Genomic DNA, 23,244 nt, shown 5'->3' on the forward strand with positions numbered 1-23,244 from the left:
AAGTCTACATTTTCTGAGAAATGATTCATATGCTTCCTTAACATTCCTGCGTAATCAGTAACTATAAAATCAGTAAAAATGATCACAATGCCTTTATAATAAAATTTGGGTTTTGTGTGGTTTTCTCGTAGAAACGCACTTTAGAGAAATACGACGCATTTTCCAATAAACATGGACATATTTGGTGCATTTAGTTTTCGGTGATTCTTAAACTTCTTATAGCTTTTTCATGCTTCACGGAGTGTGAAAACGTTCCGACATCTCACTTAGCGGTCAAATATCGTATAGATCTGTAAAGGAACACATTCTTAAGGGTATAACAACACCTATTGAAGGCTCTTTGTTTAAAATCGTCATATCCAGGCAACCAGTAATAGATTATTTCTTTCTCGGTACTTTAACTTACGTTTTATTAAAAATCTTCAAGTCGTAACTGTTATACATGATTTACCACCGGAACTCGTAACAATCAAGGTTTTTTTGACGTAAGGTAATTCCACCCTCCTATAATGTCATAGGCTTTTGCAAAAACTGTAATTAGTTTTAATTCATACCTAATAGAACAATATCTCTGGGAATAATGCTTTACAATAGTTGTAATGATAAATATTGTTAAGTTAAAGAATAAAAAGAATGCATATTTTCTATATTTAATCAATTATTCAATTCAAAAAATGTTGACAAGGGCAATAACCCCTTCTAAAGTCTCTTCATTCAGGCATTTGCTTTATTGATAAATATACCTGATATTCACAATTCAAAATTATCTTTTAAATAGGAACTATTTAGGAACACTCAGCAACAGAATCATCCATTTTAACCAGTTTTTACATATTTTTCAGAATACTGTTTACAAAAAATGTGCGAAGTTGACATGCACTTTTGTTTATTTATGTTTCGCTTCTTAAATATTATGGTGACCTATACATTCTTTGCAATAATAGAAAAGTTTAAAGTATATTACATGAAAGTAAATGCAGTTTTTGTACTTTGAACCTATAAAATTGTGAGGGTGGAAACACTTTTAGTTAATACACTCCTTGAAACGTTCTACTTTCCCACCTGAACGGTGAACGAACGCTGAACGAACATTCAATAAACGCAGACTGAATGGTGAGTGAACTATGTGCGAACGCTGAACGCAACTTGGTGAACGATGTGTGAACGGTGAACGATGGTTTCGATGGTCGACAAGCTAATTTCGTGAAAAGATATTCTTTTGCCGAGATTTGACCATTTCTGACAAATGTGCTGTTCTTGTTATGAAAAGGATATGGAGATAACAAACAGTATTCAATATCAAAGTCGCTGAAACAATACAAAACACAAACCTCTGAAACATCAGAGGTGGGATCATTGAGGAGTGAGCATCCCCTGCTGACCGGTCACACCCGCCGTGTGATTCTTGTCATGATTGGGAACTAACGGTATTTCATCAGAATTAATTTGCAGAAAGAAATATAGAACTCAGAAAAATCCTACAGCTTTAGTGACAGAACGCTACGGAACAGGTCATGTCACCGCCTATATCAGGTGATTCGTACCTGAGCGAAAGAGTGGCATATGCGAATTAAAATTGTAGAGTATTAATTTAAAAAAATAATCAACAATGAAACTAAATGTTGTTTCTTTTAAGTAGGGATGTCAAATCGGTCAATTTTTAATACTCGGTTACTCGGACGTTTTTCCGATCGAGTACCCGGGTACTCGGTAAAAGTGTAAATAAATACGAACAAGTAAATTGATGAATGTAAAACATTGTAAACACTTGTAAAAATAAAACCACATGCTCTGATAGGAGGTTTACACGTAAATGCATTTCTGTTGTAACAATGATGAGAACTTCGTGTAAATTTAATACAACATTTATTTAAGTTCAATTTATTTATCAGATAAATACAAGACATAAAATCGTAAGTTGTTCATGTTGTTTTTGCTTTAAAAAAATATTCAAAAATTTAAAAAAATGTCTGACATCAAATAAATTTTCAAAATAAGCAGTTCCCCTATTAGGAATGGTCAACATCAAAATTGCAACTTTATGTAATAATACTTTAATTCTGGTTGTAATGCTGTATTTGAAGGGATAAAAAATTACTTCAGATTGTACCAAATGGGTTGCATACGTCACAATGTTTTGTGTCAAAAACTATCAATCTGCCTGACGTTACACTCAAATTTTGTACAAATTGAGGGTGTCACTTTAAAAGATAATCATCTTTTTTTTCTTACACCAAAGGAAAGAAAATTAAATTATAAGGAATGAACTTAAAAGCTATCCATTTTATACTGTATAAACTTTTGGAACAGTTTACGCTTTATAAACCGTGGAATTCATTCGTCAATTGAATCAATATACATGTATGTATTTACAAAGTTCAAATATATTTTTTAAGCTAGATTTATCCCGATTTCTTAAGTCTTAATACGGTAATGCGGACGTTTTCGTCTTTCTGTTGAAATTGAAGGTTCTGACATGTTGAACTTTATATTTCAACAAGTTATTCCCTTCCTCATACAACTGCTGAATAAAATTTCGTATGGTGATTTGTAGTGTAGCATGTTGTCGCTAACTAAGACATTGTAGTCGAATACAATAAATTATCAGGCATTGATTTAAAATCTTCTCTAAGCAATACAATCGTGCAGTACATGTTGTATTCTGGTATCATTTCTAAAGAAAGTAATTTCCCGAATATGAAAGCCTAAATCATATATTATTTTTTTCACGCTCACGTGCATTCCCAGGGATTGACAAAAATATCGTTAACTAGCACCATAAAACTAAAACCTAATTAATAACACAGATTCATTTAATAATTAGTCAGCATAATATTCTTAATAGAGAAAATATAATGTTTGTATTTTAATCAGAGAATAAATATAATTTTCTTAGCATTGTTAATTTAACTTTAATATCTTAAAAAGCGGTTTGAAGATACAGATTGGTTTAAAAGTATCATAGAAGTAATTTATTTTACACGGTATTCTACTGTTTGTATAGGAGTCAGTAAATGGCAGCAAGAACATACAACTGTATACATTTCAGCATGGTAAACCCTTCGTTAAATGTGAGAACTATGAGAAAAATCCCGCACAATTTATATGCAAAACATGTCCTGGTCATCTTTGTAAGGAGTGCAAAACAGATCTCGAGTCCAGAAAAATAACAAAATATCACGAAATTACACACGTTAACAAAAATATGGAGGTGGCACTATGTTTACTATTCTGTAGAAGTCATACAGTAAACAAATTGGAGTGGTATTGCTCTCTTTGCAAAGAACCTATCTGCACTACATGCCACATAGAGTTCCATAATGGACATAAAATGGAAGAACTAGCAGCTGTGTACAATGAAATGAGATGCAAACTTGAAAACAAAAAGGAGTACATAGAAGGGGAGCTGATGCCGCGATATAGAGAATTTTTATCTGATGAGAACATCAAGAAATCCGAAATATCAAAAAGAACTGATGAAGTTCGAAAACAAATAGAAGACCACAAAAAATTAATAATAGAGCAGGTTACGATGATGGAAGAGAATACGCTACAGATTCTACGAAATGAGGAAAAATTGGCCATAGAATCAGTTGAGAAAACAGAAAATGAAATCAAAAGAAGAATTGAAACAATGAAGAATATCAAAGAGGACATTTCTAACACTTTGGTTGCAACCCCAGACGTCACATTTTTCAAAAGCAGCATCAACTGCATCTTGCAAGAAATTCAAGTATTCCCAACAACGATTGATTACAGGCTTGAAAAATCTCAGGCGGGTGACAAAAAATATTTACAACAGAACGTCCATTTGGAAAAGCTCCAAAGTTTATTAAAAAGGAAGAAATTAACTGGCCAGGTTTTGGGTTTTCAAACCCAAATTGCAATGAGTCACAGTCGATCTACGAGACTTGAAAGAGGATAATAGAATCTCGAAATTGATGCCTGTTGCACTCAGAATCGCATATGTACACTCTTTTAACTGAAAATGAAATTGCTTCATAGGTTATCTAGCATTCATTAAATGAAAACAACAGAAAACTAATATATATAGTGTATAAGAATCCTACATACAAAGATACATAGCGGGTTCAAGTACATGTTCAACCAAGCTTCTTTCTTTACCCCTCATTAGCTTAGAATATTAACAGTAGTAAATGAGAAATATCAGGAATATTGTGCAACAACATATTAAAGTAGGGATGTAAATCATTCATTAGATTAATTATAGTCTTTTTGATATTATTGACAGCTGCTTTCTCAATATAAATGGAACTGTAAATTTACTTTGTCATTGATCGTTTGCAAAATCATTTTGTCAAAACCTGCTTTATTGTATACACAAGTACTCTTAAGTCGACATCAAAAAGATGCTTGAGTTCCTGATTGACAATATCTAATTGTTTTGGAAACCGGGCCTTCCAACAATCTATTGGAATTTTCATGGATACCAATAGTGCCCTGTTATTAGCAGACTTATTTTTGTATTCATATAAAGCAGAATATGTGCAAAAGCGTGTGCTTGAAAAGAAGAAAACACTTGCTATTGCCGTCAACTCAACATTTAGATATAACGACAAAGTATTGTCAATTAATAATTGTAATTTCCTTTTTTATGTCCATACGATATATCCTTGTGAGCCTAAAATAAAAGATACCACAAATTCTGTTACATTTGTTTCATATTTGGATAATCTAATTAAAAAGATGTAAATGGTAATCTAACAACCAAGCTCTACGATAAACGTGATGACTTTAACTTTTCTATCGTCAACTTTCCTTACTTATGCAGCAAAATACCTTCATCACCTGCTAACGGAGTTTAAGTGTCTCAGTTGGTTCGATATTAAAACAAGAGCATTTTTCTAACACGAGGCAAATTATTGACAAACATGTTGATGAAACAAAAATATCAGCGGTTTCGTTAAGAGTCATCATTTTGTAAATTCTATGGTCAATACAATGACCTTGTTAGAAAAGACAATTTTTCATTGAGTCAAATGCTGACGGACGTTTTTCCTACTTATTGTTAGTCCATTATTTATCTACATGTACATTCTCTACTAAGGAAAGAAATTTTGCGGGAAAAAAAACGAAAAGTGATACTAGCAACTCAAACGTATTTTGATCCTAATATTGACAGGCACAAACTGGAAATAAAAACATTTGGAATTTGGAATAAATATTTGTCATGGCGGCTAGAAGGTGAGGATTCTGCGAAATAATCCTTGAGCGATTATACTTATCCGACGGAATTGTCAACATAAATTGAATATGTAGACATATAAACACATGACTCTCTAAGTATTTACACGGACTTAAATAAAAATGTAGAAAGCCTTTCAAGTGTGAAACAAGAAGTGTAATCAGCTGAATACTAACCAATAATAATATATGAACAGGTTTTTAAAAGTTTTTAAGCGAATTGAAAGAATGCCTGATATGTTATTCAGTCTGAACTGAAAGTCCGATTTATAACTCATATCCCCCCCCCCCCCCCCCCCCCAACGCCTCCAACAAAACTTTTGAATCAAAACGTTTACTGATAATTCATTTTCAGTCTTATCAAGTATTATTTTACATGTGTTATTTAAAAAAAAATATTTGTGGAAAGCATATATAAATGATAAGAACTAATTAAACTCGAAATGGGGGGTGTGTGTGTGTGTGGGGGGGGGGGGGTGTTGTTGTTACAATTAAATTTTTAGTACATGTATTCCTCTGTCATCAAGCAAGATATAAATGAATGTATCACAGAAAACAATCAGTTTTCATGTACCCATTATCTGATTTTAAAAAGGTAACTGTGCTTATATATTTTTTTTAAATCGGGATCGAAATCCATCGCATTCCTATTTATATAATTTACTGTTTTTGTAAGTTTATTAGCAAAATTGACCATTGGGGGGGGGGGTTTCTACTGTACATTAAATATAGCCATAGTCTTCTATTCGACTAGTACTGTTCCAATAAAGATATATAATATAAATAATATTATCTTGACATTTGAGTTTTCTGTTCTTGCACCTTACATATTCCATATTCTTGAGAATTGAACTTTTTTTGGTGCCGGGGAAACATCGATTTTTTTTCTTCAGTACTTTTTTTTCACTAGATCTGATATAGAATTTTTTCTCAATTTATTTTAGAGAGATAGCTAAAACAATATTTAGAGCGTATTATCACTGCAATAAAATGATAGCAAATATCAAAAAGAAAATACAGTTTATTTCTTTTTTCCACGTTCCTCTGTTAGATTTTTAATAATTCTCAGCGGAGACACCATCGTTGATGATTTTATTGTAAGTATATAAAAATGCTAATAAATAAATTTAAAAAAACCAAAAACAAAACAACAATGACGTATTAACAAATCAACAACTTAATCTCTTTAATTTATATTTAAAATAAACTGTGTCCTAGCGAGTAAGTCAGGATTTTCAGATTAAGCTTACTACACGTTAAACGTATGACGTCGCGTCAAAATTCTTCGTAGAATCTCGACGTTCTGCTATAAAAGGTACAGTTTTGAGCGTTATTTTTTCAATGCATACTTTTGAGTCAGGTATATAAATTATATATTATAATTCTAAAAATTCTAATCTCTTTAAAATGTTTTGAACGGGGCAGGTCTGACATCCGGCATTTTTTGACCGATACCGTTCTTTGTTCTTTATCAGTTTATAATTGAATTTGGAATACAAAGCCCTCGGTACAATTTGGCCGCTTTGTACTATAACAAATGAAAAAGTTCGTTTTGTTTTGCTTTCTTATTGCTTGTCAAGACCCCCCCCCCCCCAAAAAAAAAAAATAATAATAAATAAAAAAATAAATAAATAAATAAAAAAAAAACAATGAATCGCTTCCTATGAAATAATCTACATGTATGTTAACATGTCAACATGTACAAATACCGTTAATGAAGGGAAGTAACCTGCATTATAATTATTTATTGTTTCCTGGAAACAGTAGCGTTCAGTATGCACCACTTCCTCCAAAGCTTTTTCGGCATCTGTGCAAATCTTACTTGCATATACTTGATATGTTTAAAGGGGAAAGTAGGAACTGTTAACTATTCATTATATAAAATATTTGCTGAAAACAAATTGATATCTTTTTTAATTATGCAACATTACGAATCATTCGATCAGTTAATCAAAGACAAATGCAGCCTACATGTTTAAGGAAAAGATGAGAAAATATCATGAAGATGAAATTATTTAATCTCTAAATTGTGTTGTATCCTAGAACTATATGGTTTATGTACTTAGGGTTATATAGATAAAATTAATTAAATTGGTTCAAATAAAACTTGAAACTAATGAAATATTTCCCATGTAGCTGATAACTCTATTAAAGCTTTTTTAATGTGTCATCGGATCCACAATTACACAACTGTACAGTGACATAGCATCGTTTTCGAAAGGGGCAGCCAGGGGAAAAAAATGACAAGCAAAAAGAAAATGACCATGCTCTAAAATTGTATTTCGAAAGGAGGGGGGGGTAGGCCAGCAGGAGTAGACATGCAGTGGGATTAACACAATATTCAAGGCTACGAAAGCCCAGAAGGCTCATTCAAGATTCAAGTTTCGAAATACGAGATTCAAAATTCGAGATTCGAAATTCGAGTTTCGAGATTCAAGATCCAGATTGACCAATCAAAAGGCTCATTCGAGTTTCGAGGTTCGAAATACGAGATTCGAAATTCGAGTTTCGAGATTCAAAATCCAGATTAACTAATCAAATACGGGTTCAATATTTGATTACTTCCCTTTATTATGTTTTATCTATCAATAAATCGTTTAATATATTTATAACAAATGAGTCATTTGATTAAATTACAATACAAGAAAGAGTGTTATATATATTAGAAGGAAAGTTAAATAATCATTTGATTTTTGATCAACAAGTATACTTCAATCTAAATCTAAATTTCTGAAATAAAATAAAAAAAATTATATGATCATGTACACATCTTCGTGACATTACTGATTATTATACGTCATTTGTGACGTCATAAAAGAGGTAAAGTGAGGTATCACTTTTTTATTACAAAATTTTTCTAATGCTTTTATGGACCTATTGGGTGGCTTGCTGTCGTTAATAAAAATGCCCTTTTGGAAAAAAAAAAAGGAAATGAGAAAAAAAAAATATTGAAATCGTTTTCCCCTAAAAGACGGGACTTGGAGTCAACAAGAATTATTAATAAGTTAGAAAAAATTATACACTTTAATAATTAAGAGAGAAAACACATAAATTGAAACATGTACCCCGTATAAGTAGAATTCTTAGCGAGGATATGATTTTGGCAGTATTAGCGAGGGTACTGAAAAATAGAATACCAGTTCTTAGGTAGAAATTGCTAAATTTGCGTCTCGCTAAAATTTTCACTTATACCTTATCCTAAATAGTTCATGGTTGAGAGTTAATTAATGTCAATAACGAGTAAAATCTGTATATCCATGGTAATATCCACAGACTTGAATGATGGTACACTGAATAAAATTTAATTACAATATAAATTGGGATGACGGAAGGGTGGGGGGTCTAAGAAGAGTCTTTCATTCTATCTTTCAGTATATCCTCATTCATTTTGCAGTATAGTCAAGGTATTTCAGTTAAATTCTACATTCTAGTCAATTATGGATTCATAATTTTTTTCAAAGTTGTGAGATGTAGGGGAGCCATGTCCACTTATTGTATTATCAATTAAAATAAAATATCTAAAATATCCTTTCCAAAAATCACACTTAAATTCTTTGACAGGGAAGAAGCTTTACACAGATAAACCCAATCGGGGGGGGGGGGTATTTTATATATTCTTATTAAATTTAGAGATCCTGTGTATCCTTTGGGTCCTTTAATAAAAAGGTGCATTAAAATTCTACAGTCATCTCTATCGCCTTTTTACTTTACGTTATGAAATATATTACAAAAAATAACGTTCCTAATCAGGGATGGGGTAATTGAAAAAAGTAATTGTAATTGACTGTAATTAATTACATTTTTTGAAGTAATTGGATGTAATTTGTAATTGAACATTTTTTCAATTACTTGTAATTGTAATTTAATTAATTACACTAAAAAAATACCCTGTAATTTCAATTACTTTTTCAATTACATTCAATTACTTTATAAAATACACATGCATGATATATTTTCACCACGACCTGCCATTATACTGTCTTTTATTTTATTGCAAAACATATTCTCAGCCCTTCAGTTATACAGAAGTCTGTTTATATTATAATTATAATGTAGTTTCTTTCTAATCATTATATAAAATTTGAATTTTTTTGTTTGTGTTTATCGAAATTTTGCACCACAATTCTTTAATAGGTCTATTCAGCTTTGAAACACACATACTTTATTATATTTCAATCTCTGTTGTTTGATCAATATAGAATAAGAATGTATGTGTCAAGTAATAGTTATTGTATATTTATTTTGGTGTATCCTGAGTTATTTGGGGGAAGGGCGGTGACGAGTGCGAAGCACGAGTCTCCGCCCTTCGCCCAAATAACTCAGGATACACCAAAATAAATATTCAATAACTGTCTTGTATCATGGTCCAATTAAAAAGTTTACATTTGAACACGTGATTTTCTGAAATGATTATTCATTATTAAACAGCCAAACTCCAATGAAATTCAATTTTCCAATCACGTGAAAAATTTTTCATGTTGCCCCGCGCAAATTGTGCATAGCGCGACTGACAGTCACAAGATGTGGACGCTCGTAATGATGGTGAAACCGGAAAATACAATTCATCGAGTTCACTGGAAGATCTACGAAAACTTTTAAGGAAGGATTGGCGCATAAGGAGCTCTACAACAAACTAATAAGACATTACTGCCAGCCTTGTAAGTTAAATTCGAATTATAAAATTATTGCTTACAAGTATATTGTCTTTTTATTTACTGTATAGAGATTATTAGATCCGCCCCCCCCCCCCCCTCATCTCGTTATGCCCCCACCCCCACCCCTTTGTTTATGTAATGTCCCCTTTTCATCTCGTTATTTATTTAAATGTATACTTAGATTTGATGACTCCCTGGTATAAATATTGAACAGAGATCACATGAAAAATATGCTTATCGCATTTCATAATTTATAGTATTCGATATTTGGAATTTTAATGTTGTAGGCAAGCGTTAAATGGCGGATTTCTTCAAACTTTACGTAGTGGCCCTTGAAAATGAAGGTCTGTTCTACAGACGGTCGCTTTCTGGATCACCACCACGGTACGGCATTCAGACTGTCGGCGTTAACAAACTGAAATCTATAATGAACATAAAATTATATAATATGATCGTGCGGGACTAAAGGGGAATTTCACCAATCATTATGGGAAAAGAACTTGCGTGACTGCATTATACCAGAGTGGAATTGCTAAGCAAAACATTATGAACTGGACAGGGCACGGATTGGAGATGGGGCCCAGGCATTCAAAAGGTCAAATGCAGATATCGCTTGTAGAGTTCGTAGTTTTGGATCATTTTGTTTTTGTGTTTGGAACCCCCCCCCCCCCCCTTCCCGAGACAACGCTTAGCGGTGAAGAAGAAACGGGTATTCCTATCGAGCGTGAATGGGGCCTGAAAATCATGCAGAGCGCTTGGAGTGATATTACCAACTTGAGCAGTGGTGGGGCATTTCCTTACTTCATTAATTAATTGCAGCTTTTCATTTCATTAGAAACTTTTGTACAAGTATACAACTGTCCAAGATGGATGTAATTTGAATATTTTTTTTTACTTGAAAGGAAATTTCAAATCAATATTTTTTCCTTTTCCATACCTATAATAATTTTAAAAAACTGTTTTGTACATTTTCAAAAATGTTACTAGAATAATGTATGATGCAATGTTTGTTTTTCACTGGAACGTGAAAGTTGTACAATAAATTATTTAAACAGCACAGTTTTGCTGTATAATGAGCTCAGCCCCCTGCTGGTGTATCTCAAGTTATTGTACAGGGAATTTCAAAGGAAAAGCACAGCAACCATGATACAAGAAAAAAAGGAAAAGGAATGTGTGTGTCATAATAATGAAGTTCTCTCTCGTTGGAATTAGGAGATAATTGCCCTCCAGATCACAGCTGTAAATTGCAATCAAAACAATTAAAACAAGTCAACCCCACTAAAGACGTTTTCATTCCATGATTATGATGACAAAGCCAATGTATGGGGGTAGTTATTTCAATCAAAAATGCTCCGCTAGTTTGAGAAATGTAAACTTTTAATTTGATAATTGTTTAAACATCTAAACAGAATTTTATGAATGAATTTTGTATCTGAAAAAGATATGTTTTATTCAAGTATTATATAAATATGAAGTAAAAATGTACAACATAAGTTGCAATTTAGGATTTGAAGGTTACCTTTAAAAGATATATATAATATGAGGGGTTATAGTTGCGACTTATTTTACTCTATTAAAAAAACTTTTTATCAAATATAATAACCCATACATGTACAATATGTGTACATGTACATGATGTGTGGAGGCAATTGCATCAAAGTGAATAGTCTTGAATCTTGAATAGTTCTTAACTGTTTTGTAAATAAAAGTTATGATTTAAACCACAAAAATACACAATGCCTTCTAGCATATTATTACTTGTATTGTTTATGCAGAAGCTGCTCTTATATACAAGTGAATGATCCCTGTTCTGCATATTCATATGATTATAAAAAATTTCAAAAAAATTGAAAATGTAATTTGTAATTTAATTAATTACTTTTGTAAAGTAATTGTAATTTAATTAATTACATGTCTTAGAAAGCCTGTAATTTAATTGTAATTTAATTGAAGAAAAAGTCAAAGTAATTGTTATTTAATTAATTACATTTTAAAGTAATTGACCCCATCCCTGTTCCTAATGCATTTTTCCATCAAAACACTACCATACCGCAAGATCTCTTTTTGAAAAAAGTGTAATATATATAAATATCGAAAAAACAAAACCGGTTATGTCACTATCGATGATATAAATCACATTAATTTTGGGGATGAGGCCATATTTTATGGTTCGTGGATTAAGCTCTTTATGACACTTAGGTAACAGGACAGTGTGTCAATTGATAAATCGGGTGATTTGCAGATAATATTTGTAGATAAACTAAGAAAAAAAATTAGTTTTTATGTTTGATATACCGAAGACGTGCTTTTTTCGACGTTTACTTATATGTACTAAATTAATTGTATGATTTTTTTTTTTTAATATGAACAAAGCAATCTCGTTTATCATTATACCGTGACATTAAGGTCTTCCATCCCTAATGAACGATTTTGAGAAATCAACCAAGCCTAATATTTTCTTAAAGAGTATCATTCTAGCCATTTATTGATAGAGTTTTAAAAAAAAATTACGGTTTATTTCCTGAGTTGTTTGCAATTGCGCTTTAACTACCCACCCCCAATCCAACAAAAAAACTCATGTTATGATCAAAATCAACTCGTATATTTTTTGATTTCAATGAGCAACAAAAATAAATGATTAAGAAAACATTATAGTTGTCTATCATTAAAACAAAAGCAAAATTTTTCTTTTACTGCCTTTATCATATATTACCAAGGTTAAAACATTACAACGTACTTTACAATTATTTTGAGATTGACTCACACCAACCAAATAAAACTTGAATATTGATTATATACTGAAAGGAAAAAGAAACGCAGGGTAAACTTTTGAGGTGAATTAAATTTATTTTTCTTTTTATTATTTTCAGTATTCCTATCTAACTTTTAAAGTCATCTTTCAAAAAGATATAACCAAAATCCCATTTGATTTTGTTCAATAATTAATCAGTTATTGAAGCTCATATGACGATACCCCCCCCAAAGTGAAAATCGAAAACTCTCATTATCTTCAATGTCTCTCCCGCACATCTTTCATGAGTCTTATTTCTCCTTTGCATGGAATTCATCAGAGTGTTTATCTTTCAATCCCTGGCTATATTGGGCATGGGTGACCACGCCAAAAAAATAGTCATACGACGCGCGCATGCGCCATTGAGAGGAACACAACAGTAAGTTGACCGGCTCAAAAAACCAAATTACGGAATTGTTTTCTTCCATTTTTCGTGTAAATGTAACGATTATAATAGACTACTGTATAAAAGGCGGCTTTGGAGGTAGTAAGGTGGCGATTTAAGAGTTGGTAGGAGGAATAACCCGCTCGTAACATGACTCGGTTTCGCGTTAACGTCATCGTCACGGTTGATTGAAAACCATTCCAGGCCCTCTCTGACAACGGGTAACAAGTTTTATGGGGGATAATTTAAAAGAAACCGCTTAGTTATCCGTTGTTGTCTTTTTCATTAATTAGGCAATTCGAGAACCAGACCCCATGGAACTTCTCTAAACTGTACCAAGATTGCAAGAAATTCATATCATCTCTAAATATTGAAAAACAATGTGCCTACCTCATGTGCATCAAATGGTGCAACAAGATTTGTTGACAAACTCGTCGTCATTAAATTGCACGTGTTTTAGGCTTTTTAGCGTTTTCCCTATTTGACGTCATAAATTTTACGGTTGGGTAATTCTGAACACTAATTTTGGTGCATAGTAACAACATTTCTCATCTGACCAATTTTCGTAATTTTCGGTCATGTGGTCAAAAAATTTTCGAATATTATGCTACCCTGCGTTTCTTTTTCCTTTCAGTATAATTATTATGGCACCTTGATAATTCTATTACCGAAAAAATCTAGAAAGAATACAAGATTAAAAAAGCAATGATTGAATAATTTTACATTTTCAGTGACAACAATTTTTTTTTTTTTTTGAAATCGACAAAATTTTCAAAATTTGTTTTTACAACTTTTTTCGTTTTCAAGTTTTTCAATGTTCTATTGGTCAAAAACAACTTCTGGAAATAATCATATCATTCAATCATAAGTGTTTAAGCATGGGGGAAAAACAATTATTATTGCTCAAAATCATTAAAATATGCATGTTTCTATGGTTACCACAACAACTACATGTATATATATTTCGAACATACATATGTAACATACTTTCCAATACTTTGTTAGTATTTCTTTGTATTATCAACACAGAATTAGGCACATATTATTAATATTTATACACCTAATAAAACATTTATCTATCTATACAGTATACAATGTATACAAAGCACTAAAAATGACTGGCGACATGAATAAAAATTGTCAAATCTACTTTCACTGAATCTACTTATAAGCCAGTAACGAAGATTTATACAATTTATACAAATATACAATTTATGTACAAGAGGCAGTGATGTAAAAGAAATACATGCATCAAATATATTGACAGATAATGCATATACATGTATTCACAGCACATAATTGAAGATTAATTCTTTACAAAATAATATACCAATTTAGATAAAATACTCTCAAGAGTTCTCTTTACATTTGTCATTCGTGGTTGTCCCTCCGAGTTTGGTGCAATGAACGTGTTTCTAAGTCCATCTTCTCCATCCCGCTCAAAGATCTTTTTAAGATGGGTGAGCTGTAAGCCAGATCCAGCAACATTTCCTGCAGTACACATTTTCATCACTCTATGGCTGTTGAGAGGATTCAGAGACAGTAGATTTTTTTGCTTTTTCCTCCCTGAAAAGAAAGGCACTATGTACAGCACGTGGAGGGAAACTGTACAGTAAAAGCTCTTGTGTTGAAAGTGCTAAATGCCCAATCAATTTTTCTTGGCGTTGACATTACTAATTGCATCGTGAGCATCATAACTTGTGTTCAAAAGTGACTTTAATAAATCTTAAAAGCTTCTTGTTTGTATAATTTTCTCTCTGGATACACTTTTCTAAACACTGAAAGTGAGTCAATAAACCCGAATACACCGCCAAACAACTCAGTTAGTTGACCAATATTCATAATGGTATTCATAAGTACAGGAAAGTCAAAACTCCGTCCATTATGGGATTTCAACACAGCATTTGGAATTGTATTGATCCATTTGATGAAACAAGTACACCTAAAGCGTCTACGGGTCTATCACTGCCAGTTGGAACCATTGATAGCTATGCCAGTCACTGTAGATCACTAAATTTTTGCGACACCTTATTTTCGCGAGATAGACATTGACACTTGATAATGCCTAGGTCACATTTCCCGGCCGGTAGCCGTAGACCGGTGGTAATCGGTAGTAATCCGTGGTGTTAACGATGCCCCATCATCGGTCCACATCGGCCTATTAGTCCTAGAAGTATCAGTCACATTATCCAGTGATGTGCATACGATGGGCAACCAATGCGTTTTATGAGAAAAATAGCGTTGTTGCCGGCCGGACTTACAAAGGTCCAGCGATGCATTGCTAATCATAAAACGATGTTCCAGGATAATCGGCCGATGTATATTACATCGCTCATACATTGGTGAACATCGTTCGTACATCGGTCGACTACGGGCCAATGTTTGGTCCAACATCGACTGATGATCGGTCGTTAACTGTTGAACACCACTCAACCCCCGATGACCTCAGATTCAACGGAAATTGGACGATGCTCGGCCATACATCGGCCGATCCTTGAAAGATGTGTTTATGATGGGATGCCGATGAGGAGCGATGTGAATGTTTCCTTGAAGCCTTATATACTGAAAACTTATTTTCCTTCAGATCTATGTAGGCGTTTGTAAGCTGTGTGGGTGAGTAACTTCTATATTTTTTTTTCTCTTGAAAGATTCTGATGGTTAAGATCATTCCCTATTATTCTTTTTTTTTTGTTTAACCGGTTTTTCCAAAATTTAAACATTGCTTATAAAATTGACCATAACTTTTTACACATGTACATTAGCTGTTACAAGGCCTATAAAAAAGGTATGGCTTAAATCATGCAGAGTGTGTTATGGCCTTGATTCAAGGTCATTTAGGATAAGATATTTTGGCTGGATGCATTGTCTGAAAAAACATGTGTGGTTTTGTCAATACGGTAGCAAACAAATGGGATATGCTCATCACCAGCGTATGTCAAGGTGTGACCCAAGGTCATTTTGACAAGGTCAAGGTCACAAACATTTCTTAACTATCCTTTTTAAATAGTAAAACATAATAAGATGTTATCTACCCTTAAAAGATTGCTTTAACATTAGAATGTGGCATGACCTTGACTCAAGGTCATTCTCTGTCCGTAGCTCCGACGGAAGACCTACTCGTTGCTTTGCAACGAGCTCGGCTCTAGTTTTTATTGTTTTTATTTACATGTAAAACATTTCAAAACATAATTTTAATATTTTTGAAAATATATATACACAAACATTTTTATTTTTGGACAAAATAACTGTTTATTAACAGCATATAATTGTCTATGTCAACTTTTACTTTTTGGTCACAAGTGACTTTTTCGTGAAAATTATATAAAAATGACACTACTGGATCTCCATAGAAAACTATCAAGGGAAATTCTTACTTATTATCACATTATCATGTAGCCAAGTGGATTGTAAACAGATGACATTTTGCAGATTCCTCTGATTTGACTACGTTTTTTTTTAATTGTTAATCTTAACCCGTTGAATAAATTTGCATTAATCAAATTACCAAAAATGTGTGAGCTGTACACTATGCAGTGGCTATACTTCCTTGAGCAGTATCGAATCGTTTCATTATTTGACATCAGATCAATATAGGATTCCCCTTTATAAATAACAAATATGACGTCATTACGATCTTGCACTGTACGAGAATTCTGAAAAATAAAAATACCACAAAAAACACATATACCACGAAAACATATGACGGAACGGTATAAAAGCGGGGGTTAGAGTCAAAGGAATCTCGGATTACTTGTTTACGTGTCGACAATCGACATTTGAACACAACACATACAGGTATCCGCTTAGACATTTATTCAGTTCTCCTACTATCGTGTCATATGTTATCGGGACAGGACCTAGTAAACAGTTTTTACAGTGTGACAGTCCAGACAGAAGACAGTCTACATCAATGATCCGCTGACCTTTCTTCCAGCTGTCCTTACTCGCGTTTCAAAGGATCTTTGGTGGAGACTCACCTCCCGTATTATATACACGTCCAATAGAATAATAGTGGTCAATATTTTCTCTTCACTTTTTTTTTCGTGATTTTGTAAATCTATTCTACCTCGGCCACCACGGTCTTGCATGGAGGCCGCCATTTTTTCTTACCATTATCACACGGGCATTTGAGGGGGGTTTCCCGAAATCCGAAGTAACACGAGATTATACGAAAAATTCCTATGTCATTACGGGTGGAAGACCTTAAAAAGCCTAGTCTGTAATTGATCTTGAGCTCTTGAATTAGAATAAAGCACTGAGTTAGCAAATATGTTTTTTTTTATTTATTTATTTATTTTGTCATTTAAATGAGTATAGATGATAAAGGCCTATTGACGACTATGTGTTTAAAAACCGGATCCTGGCAACCAGGTATCGATTTTTTTTCTCGGTACTTTAATTTTCGTTTTATTATTATTATGAAACCCATAACTGATATATGAAATATAAATCTGGAATACATCACAATCAAGGTATTGTTGACTTTATATATTTATTATTATGAAATCCGATTTTGCAAGTTCTATTAGTTATAGGATTATTTTTCTATAGCTGTTTCAGTTGTTTGTTGAAATCTAGCATGTATTGATTAAAATTAACAACAATGGGGGTTTTCAAGCGTAAAAATTCTCACAGTTACTCATAGCAAGTACTGTATTTATTATATTATACAGAATGTTTTATACAAATACACGTAAAACTTAACTGTATACCAATATTTTCCACGCAGATATTATTTTTGATACCACCCATAAAGTAAAATTGACTGTTGCTATCCTGGAGAGTATAGATTGTTTATTCAGCGGGTAATTTTTAACGAATGATTCTTGTAACGTGCGGATGCGCTAACTGGACTGTCTTCAACAAGTCAACAACTTCATTGAAAGTTTATAAATTCATTTTACAGGACACAGAAACAAAACAATACTGTTCAACATTTTACAAAATCGCTGGTGTTTCACAAACTCATAAAAAACCTCTAGAACTGGAGTCTTATCCAGCAATTAAATATTTCATGTGCAAGTCTAACTCTCTTAGACCTATTAAAATGCTAATTTAATCCTAAACTGGTAATGAACCAGTAATCATTAAAATCTACACCAGTAATATACTGGTAAATAAATATTATTCAATCTGAATCTCTGAATAAAGTTTTCCCCCATACCACTTAATACTATCAAATCATTTAACCCAAAGAACTAAACTAAACACACACCTTGATACAGTGGTGTAATCTGTTGTCTCTAATCTATTCACCGTCTGCAACTCTCGTTCTTACTATATATAATATACATCATGAAATACTACGAAATGACGTAAAATACGATAACCAGTAAGAAACGTCGCGCACCTGATTATCAACCAATCACAGGCAATACGCGATAATCTTATTCCCACGACTACAAAAAGTTGTACACATGTTTCACTATAAAATAGGAAAAAGTAAAATATAATAACTACTTTATAAACAAAATAACTTTCGTAATAATTAAAGAAGATTGACATACAATTAATTAAATAAATCGCCGCTTACAACTTTTAACATTTTAAGAAAAATACATTCTGGGAAACCGCATTTCCGGAATAACAAACCATGAGGCGAAAAAGAAAACATACCAAGTAACAATTTACCAAATAATCGCTAAACAAAAACCGTTTCAATTATGTGATCATGTATACAATATAGGAAGCTATAGATAACAATTAATTTAACATCATAACAACATTAAAATCTTGAAAAGCAAAGAAAATAACGTATGCGGCAATACACTTCGTTTGACAGTATTCGGGGGTCGTATCAAAACACAATGTGCAAAAAAAAAAATGTATTCAAGTAATACGGTTAAAACTTCGTGATGATAATATCGCTTTCACTATATTTGTCACAATTCTCGACAAATCAAAATTCAAGTAATTAACAAGAAAGTATATTATAATTATAGAAGGCGGATCCCTCTCACGGGCTCGAAGTTCTCCTATAGGTAACACGTATGTATATGAAAAATAAAAGAAATCTATTGTAAACTATATGTCATTTACAATACCTATGGAACTGAGATTCTTGTGGTTAATATGGCGTCGTCACAAATGGCGTTGATTTGATCAACGCGCAAATTCTCGTTGTTGATGAGACTTTTATCAAAATGAAAAACATTTCATCCCAGTAAAATGTGCAGTAATTTTTTTTTTTTTGCTGAAAATTAAATCCATAATTAATTAGGCCCTTTCTACTTTCGTTTTAGACGATAAGATTTATTTATACTTATAACTTATAAAGTTTGAGGTGTCGTTGGACCAAGGTGTCTCAAATTTCTTATGTATGTTAAACCCATTACTGGTCCAATGCATGCCCCTCTTTTTTTCCACGACGTTCTTCGACTTTAAGTGCTCTGGCTAAACAACCATTCATCTCATGATGAAATATCTTAGTTCTAAGATTTATTAAGCCCTTGAATTGCATTATTTGAATGAAAATTAATGAGGTACATGTAAGAGATGGGAAGGCTCTTTCTATCTCAAGAGAACTGAGTTCTTTGGTATGATTTTCTGACAATGACCATAGACCTGCATGAAGCGAACCCTTTGCTTTAGGTCTATGCACCTACAATTTCAGAATTTAACTGATCAGCTGTTTTATCATTAAACAATAAAATATAGCAATTTTCTCCTCATGGCACTGCCCTCACCAACACGCGCACCGTCTAACATATTAGAATTTGTATATTCAGTAATATCTTTATAATTCGAATTTCTTTGATAATGCACCGTGTATCAATGGCGACAACGTATGCATAATTTGCTTTATAATATACACTAATCCACCGGTTGTGAATGGGAAAGCACTATTATCAAACCCGCAACAGTACGGTCCCTGTCAAAGGTTTGATAAAAGAGTCATCCCACTCACAAACAGTGGGAACTCGGGAAATAACAAATTTATAGTTCCCCTCGGCAGGAAACTATTTCCCTCGGCAGCTTCGCCGCCTCGGGAAATAGTTTCCTCCCTCGGGGAACCATCCGCCTACTGAACACTTTGATTAGTTAAAATTACTGATAAATATTCATGAGGGAGTAGGCCCAGGGAGTAGCTCTGATTTTCCAGGGAGTAGTCTTCAGTCGAAGGCAGTAGTCTCTTCTCGGGGAAATAGACAGTTTATGGTTTTAATTTTATATAGATTAATTACAGTAGAGGTATAATAACAAAAACTAAACCCCAGGGTAAAGCTTTGCTATGCGCGGACTATTAAAGATATGTATTTACCTTCAGAACGTTGTATACGGAACATTTTAACAGAAATACATGTATAATAATAAATAAACACAACCTGTAAACAAGAAGACAATTTTGATCTATCGTGATAACGCTATTGTAGATTCACTTATTTGATATCTGCTCTCTTTTGAATGTTATGAGGCATTTGAATTGAAACCTCATGGACCTTTAAGTAAAACAAATACTTTCTCGTTCTGATATATATGCATTCTTTTACCCTGAAAGTTTTTTATGTACTTATCTCAAATGTGATTTAAAAAACTCTGAGATAAGTTGAAGAAATTTTGCTGTAACGGATTTAATCATTATAGAACATTGAATTTTATTCATTTCTAATTAAACAAAATGTAACTTTTAAATTTTCAAAATACTAGTTGCAACATAAAAACAACGCCCATTTAGAATTTTATAAAATATTTTTATTACACATCTTTTATTGATTTGCTCATATTGAGGAGTATGCACATATTAACAGACATAATTTATAAAATTGTCTACTACATGTATTATGAAATTACATACTTGTATTTGCAGATTGAATCCTACAATGGCCACATATGGTGCTGAAAGTTTTGCCCAGCACTATATTGAGTGCGAAAACTGTGAGGAAAGTCCTGCACAATATCTTTGTAAAACTTGCGCAGGTCATCTGTGTGAGACTTGTAAGACGGAACACATGAAACGGAAAATTACAAAAAATCATGATATTATTCACCTGATCTCAGATAAAGGCGAAGGAATGGAACTTCTCTATTGTTCAGAACACACAACCAAAAAACTCGATTGTTTTTGCTGTCCGTGCGAGAAGCCCGTTTGTGTTAAATGTTTGATGGAAACCCACAATGGTCATAAAGTAGACAACCTGGCCACTGTGTACAAAAAAATCAAACAGGGGCTTGAAAAAGAGAAGGAAGAAATCGAAACATCACTTCTGCCAAAATACAGAGAATTGTTATCAGAGGAAAAGGATAAGCAATCCGAGATATCAAAGAAAACTAATGAGGTACAGAAGGAAATAGAAGATCATGCAGAAAAAATAATTAACAAAATTATAATGATTAAAGAAAAAAAAATAAAGGATCTCCGAAAAGATGAAAAAATGGTTTTGGATTTAGCTGAAGATGCAAAACAAGAGCTCGAAAATAGAATTGGACAACTGGAGAAAATTTTAACTCAAATAGATAATAATATTGGAGCAAATCCTGGAATAACTTTTTTTCGGGCTATAGATGAGAGCCAAGTGAATGAAATCAGAAAATTTCCAAGAAAGCGTATATATAAACTTGACAAATTTCATGCTGGAAACATCGATAGAATAGCTAAAGAGGAATACTTTGGAAATTTGCCGAATTTTCAAGTTGAAAGAGAACGTTCGAATAGGCAGAGAAAAAGAACCCATGTTCGTAGAACGCTATTGAATTTCGAGAAAGATCGTGTATCGGAAGGGTCTATTCATAGTGATGAAGAAGATATCCAATGGCAACAAAAATGCGCTGACGCATTTTATCGTATGTCTCAAAACACTATACTTACTGACGAAGAAGAAATCCCATGGCCACACGAAGGTGATGACGAATTTGATCGTGAATCGCAAAGGTCTATACATACTGATGAAGAAGAAATCACACGGCCATATGATATTGATGATGACTCATAAAACAGTAATGATGAGTATGCTTTTCGTACATTTCACGAGAAAATGATATATGGGTTGCCATAATTTTATTTAAAAAAAAACATCAAAATAATTTCAATGTTATTTTTCAACAGTTATGTAGTAAGGAAACAGAATTGAAATATCAAAATGTACATACAACCAGAATTGTTATATGAAAGATACTTAGGAGAAAGTTAAAAAGATTTCTGGGCTAAAATCAACACCAAAAAAGTTTTACCTAACTTGTTGTAACTATGTGATATACTATTTAAGTCAGTAAATATTTTATTGACATGCATATGAATATTTGCAAACACAATAATCGATATAATCATATGGCCTATTTACAGTCACTATGATCCATGCAAACACAAACAGTTCATAACACTACGTATTAGCTGAAGGGTCAGTATGCATGCAACCTCAAGCAACCTTGTAAACAATTGTTGCAACGACAAACCTAACAAACCAGACGAACCTAATATCCTAGGTTTATTAATAGACCTCGTGGGCGTCGTACACATAGTCAAACTGGGAAAGGGAAACACTGAGGTTACAAACTGTAATCTCGACATTATTTTTTATTTCAAACAACGGAAATTCGCAAATGAAAATAGCGTATGAAGGAAGGTCATGCGACGCGGCACAAGGTAGACGCGTTGTACCGACTCCCAAGTCAACTGCAAAGTCTGACAATTTTCGCATATCTACTAAGTTTGGATTATTTATTTTCATTGGATATGTGTCAGGAATTTTTCCGGATTATGAACATATATTTATTTTTTCTGGATGTTTAATTTTTTACCTTTAATGGACTTCTGATTTGATTGTTCACAATCCGTAAATTCGGATGAATACCCACTCACATGCACTACCTGCATTATATGTCATGGCTATGCAGTTCTCAGAACCAACGATTAAACCGTTATATCTAAAGAATTCAGATATTCAATGCAAAGACAAAGATCGGATCACAGACTTTGATCTTATGGAAAGCGTTACGACCAAAGTGGACAATTCTCTACATTGCTTACAGCTTGATAGAAACCTGCGTTTTTATCTTAATGACAAAGAAAGCAGGAGCACGCTTTCAGAGGGATGCGAGATCAACATCATTTTCCTGTCCTTTTTGAAACAAACTCGTATTCCTCCGGAAACCATAACCCGAACGAAAAAAAACTTTGAAAATCAGAATATGTGGGTTACCGCTTTCGATATCTGCCAGCTCTTTGATGGAGCTTATCGAAAAGCTAAAATTAGATCTAAAAAGCAAGCTTC

General features: G+C 32.9%; 1 protein-coding gene across 1 annotated transcript; it reads left to right on the forward strand.

Annotated features, from left to right (window-relative positions):
• The first annotated feature begins 17,429 nt into the window (after positions 1-17,429).
• Positions 17,430-21,966, forward strand: LOC134235140 (E3 ubiquitin-protein ligase TRIM45-like). The gene is made up of 2 exons (XM_062717245.1): positions 17,430-17,508; positions 20,844-21,966. Exon 2 carries the CDS (start codon positions 20,857-20,859, stop codon positions 21,964-21,966), a length of 1,110 nt encoding a protein of 369 aa, XP_062573229.1. The 5' UTR covers positions 17,430-17,508; positions 20,844-20,856.
• Positions 21,967-23,244: the final 1,278 nt, after the last annotated feature.

Source organism: Saccostrea cucullata, unplaced genomic scaffold (genome assembly GCF_032062105.1).
Source record: "Saccostrea cucullata isolate Sc308-1 unplaced genomic scaffold, CSIRO_AGI_Scuc_v1 ctg3605, whole genome shotgun sequence".
In the NCBI taxonomy this organism is placed as follows: Eukaryota; Metazoa; Mollusca; class Bivalvia; order Ostreida; family Ostreidae; genus Saccostrea; species Saccostrea cuccullata.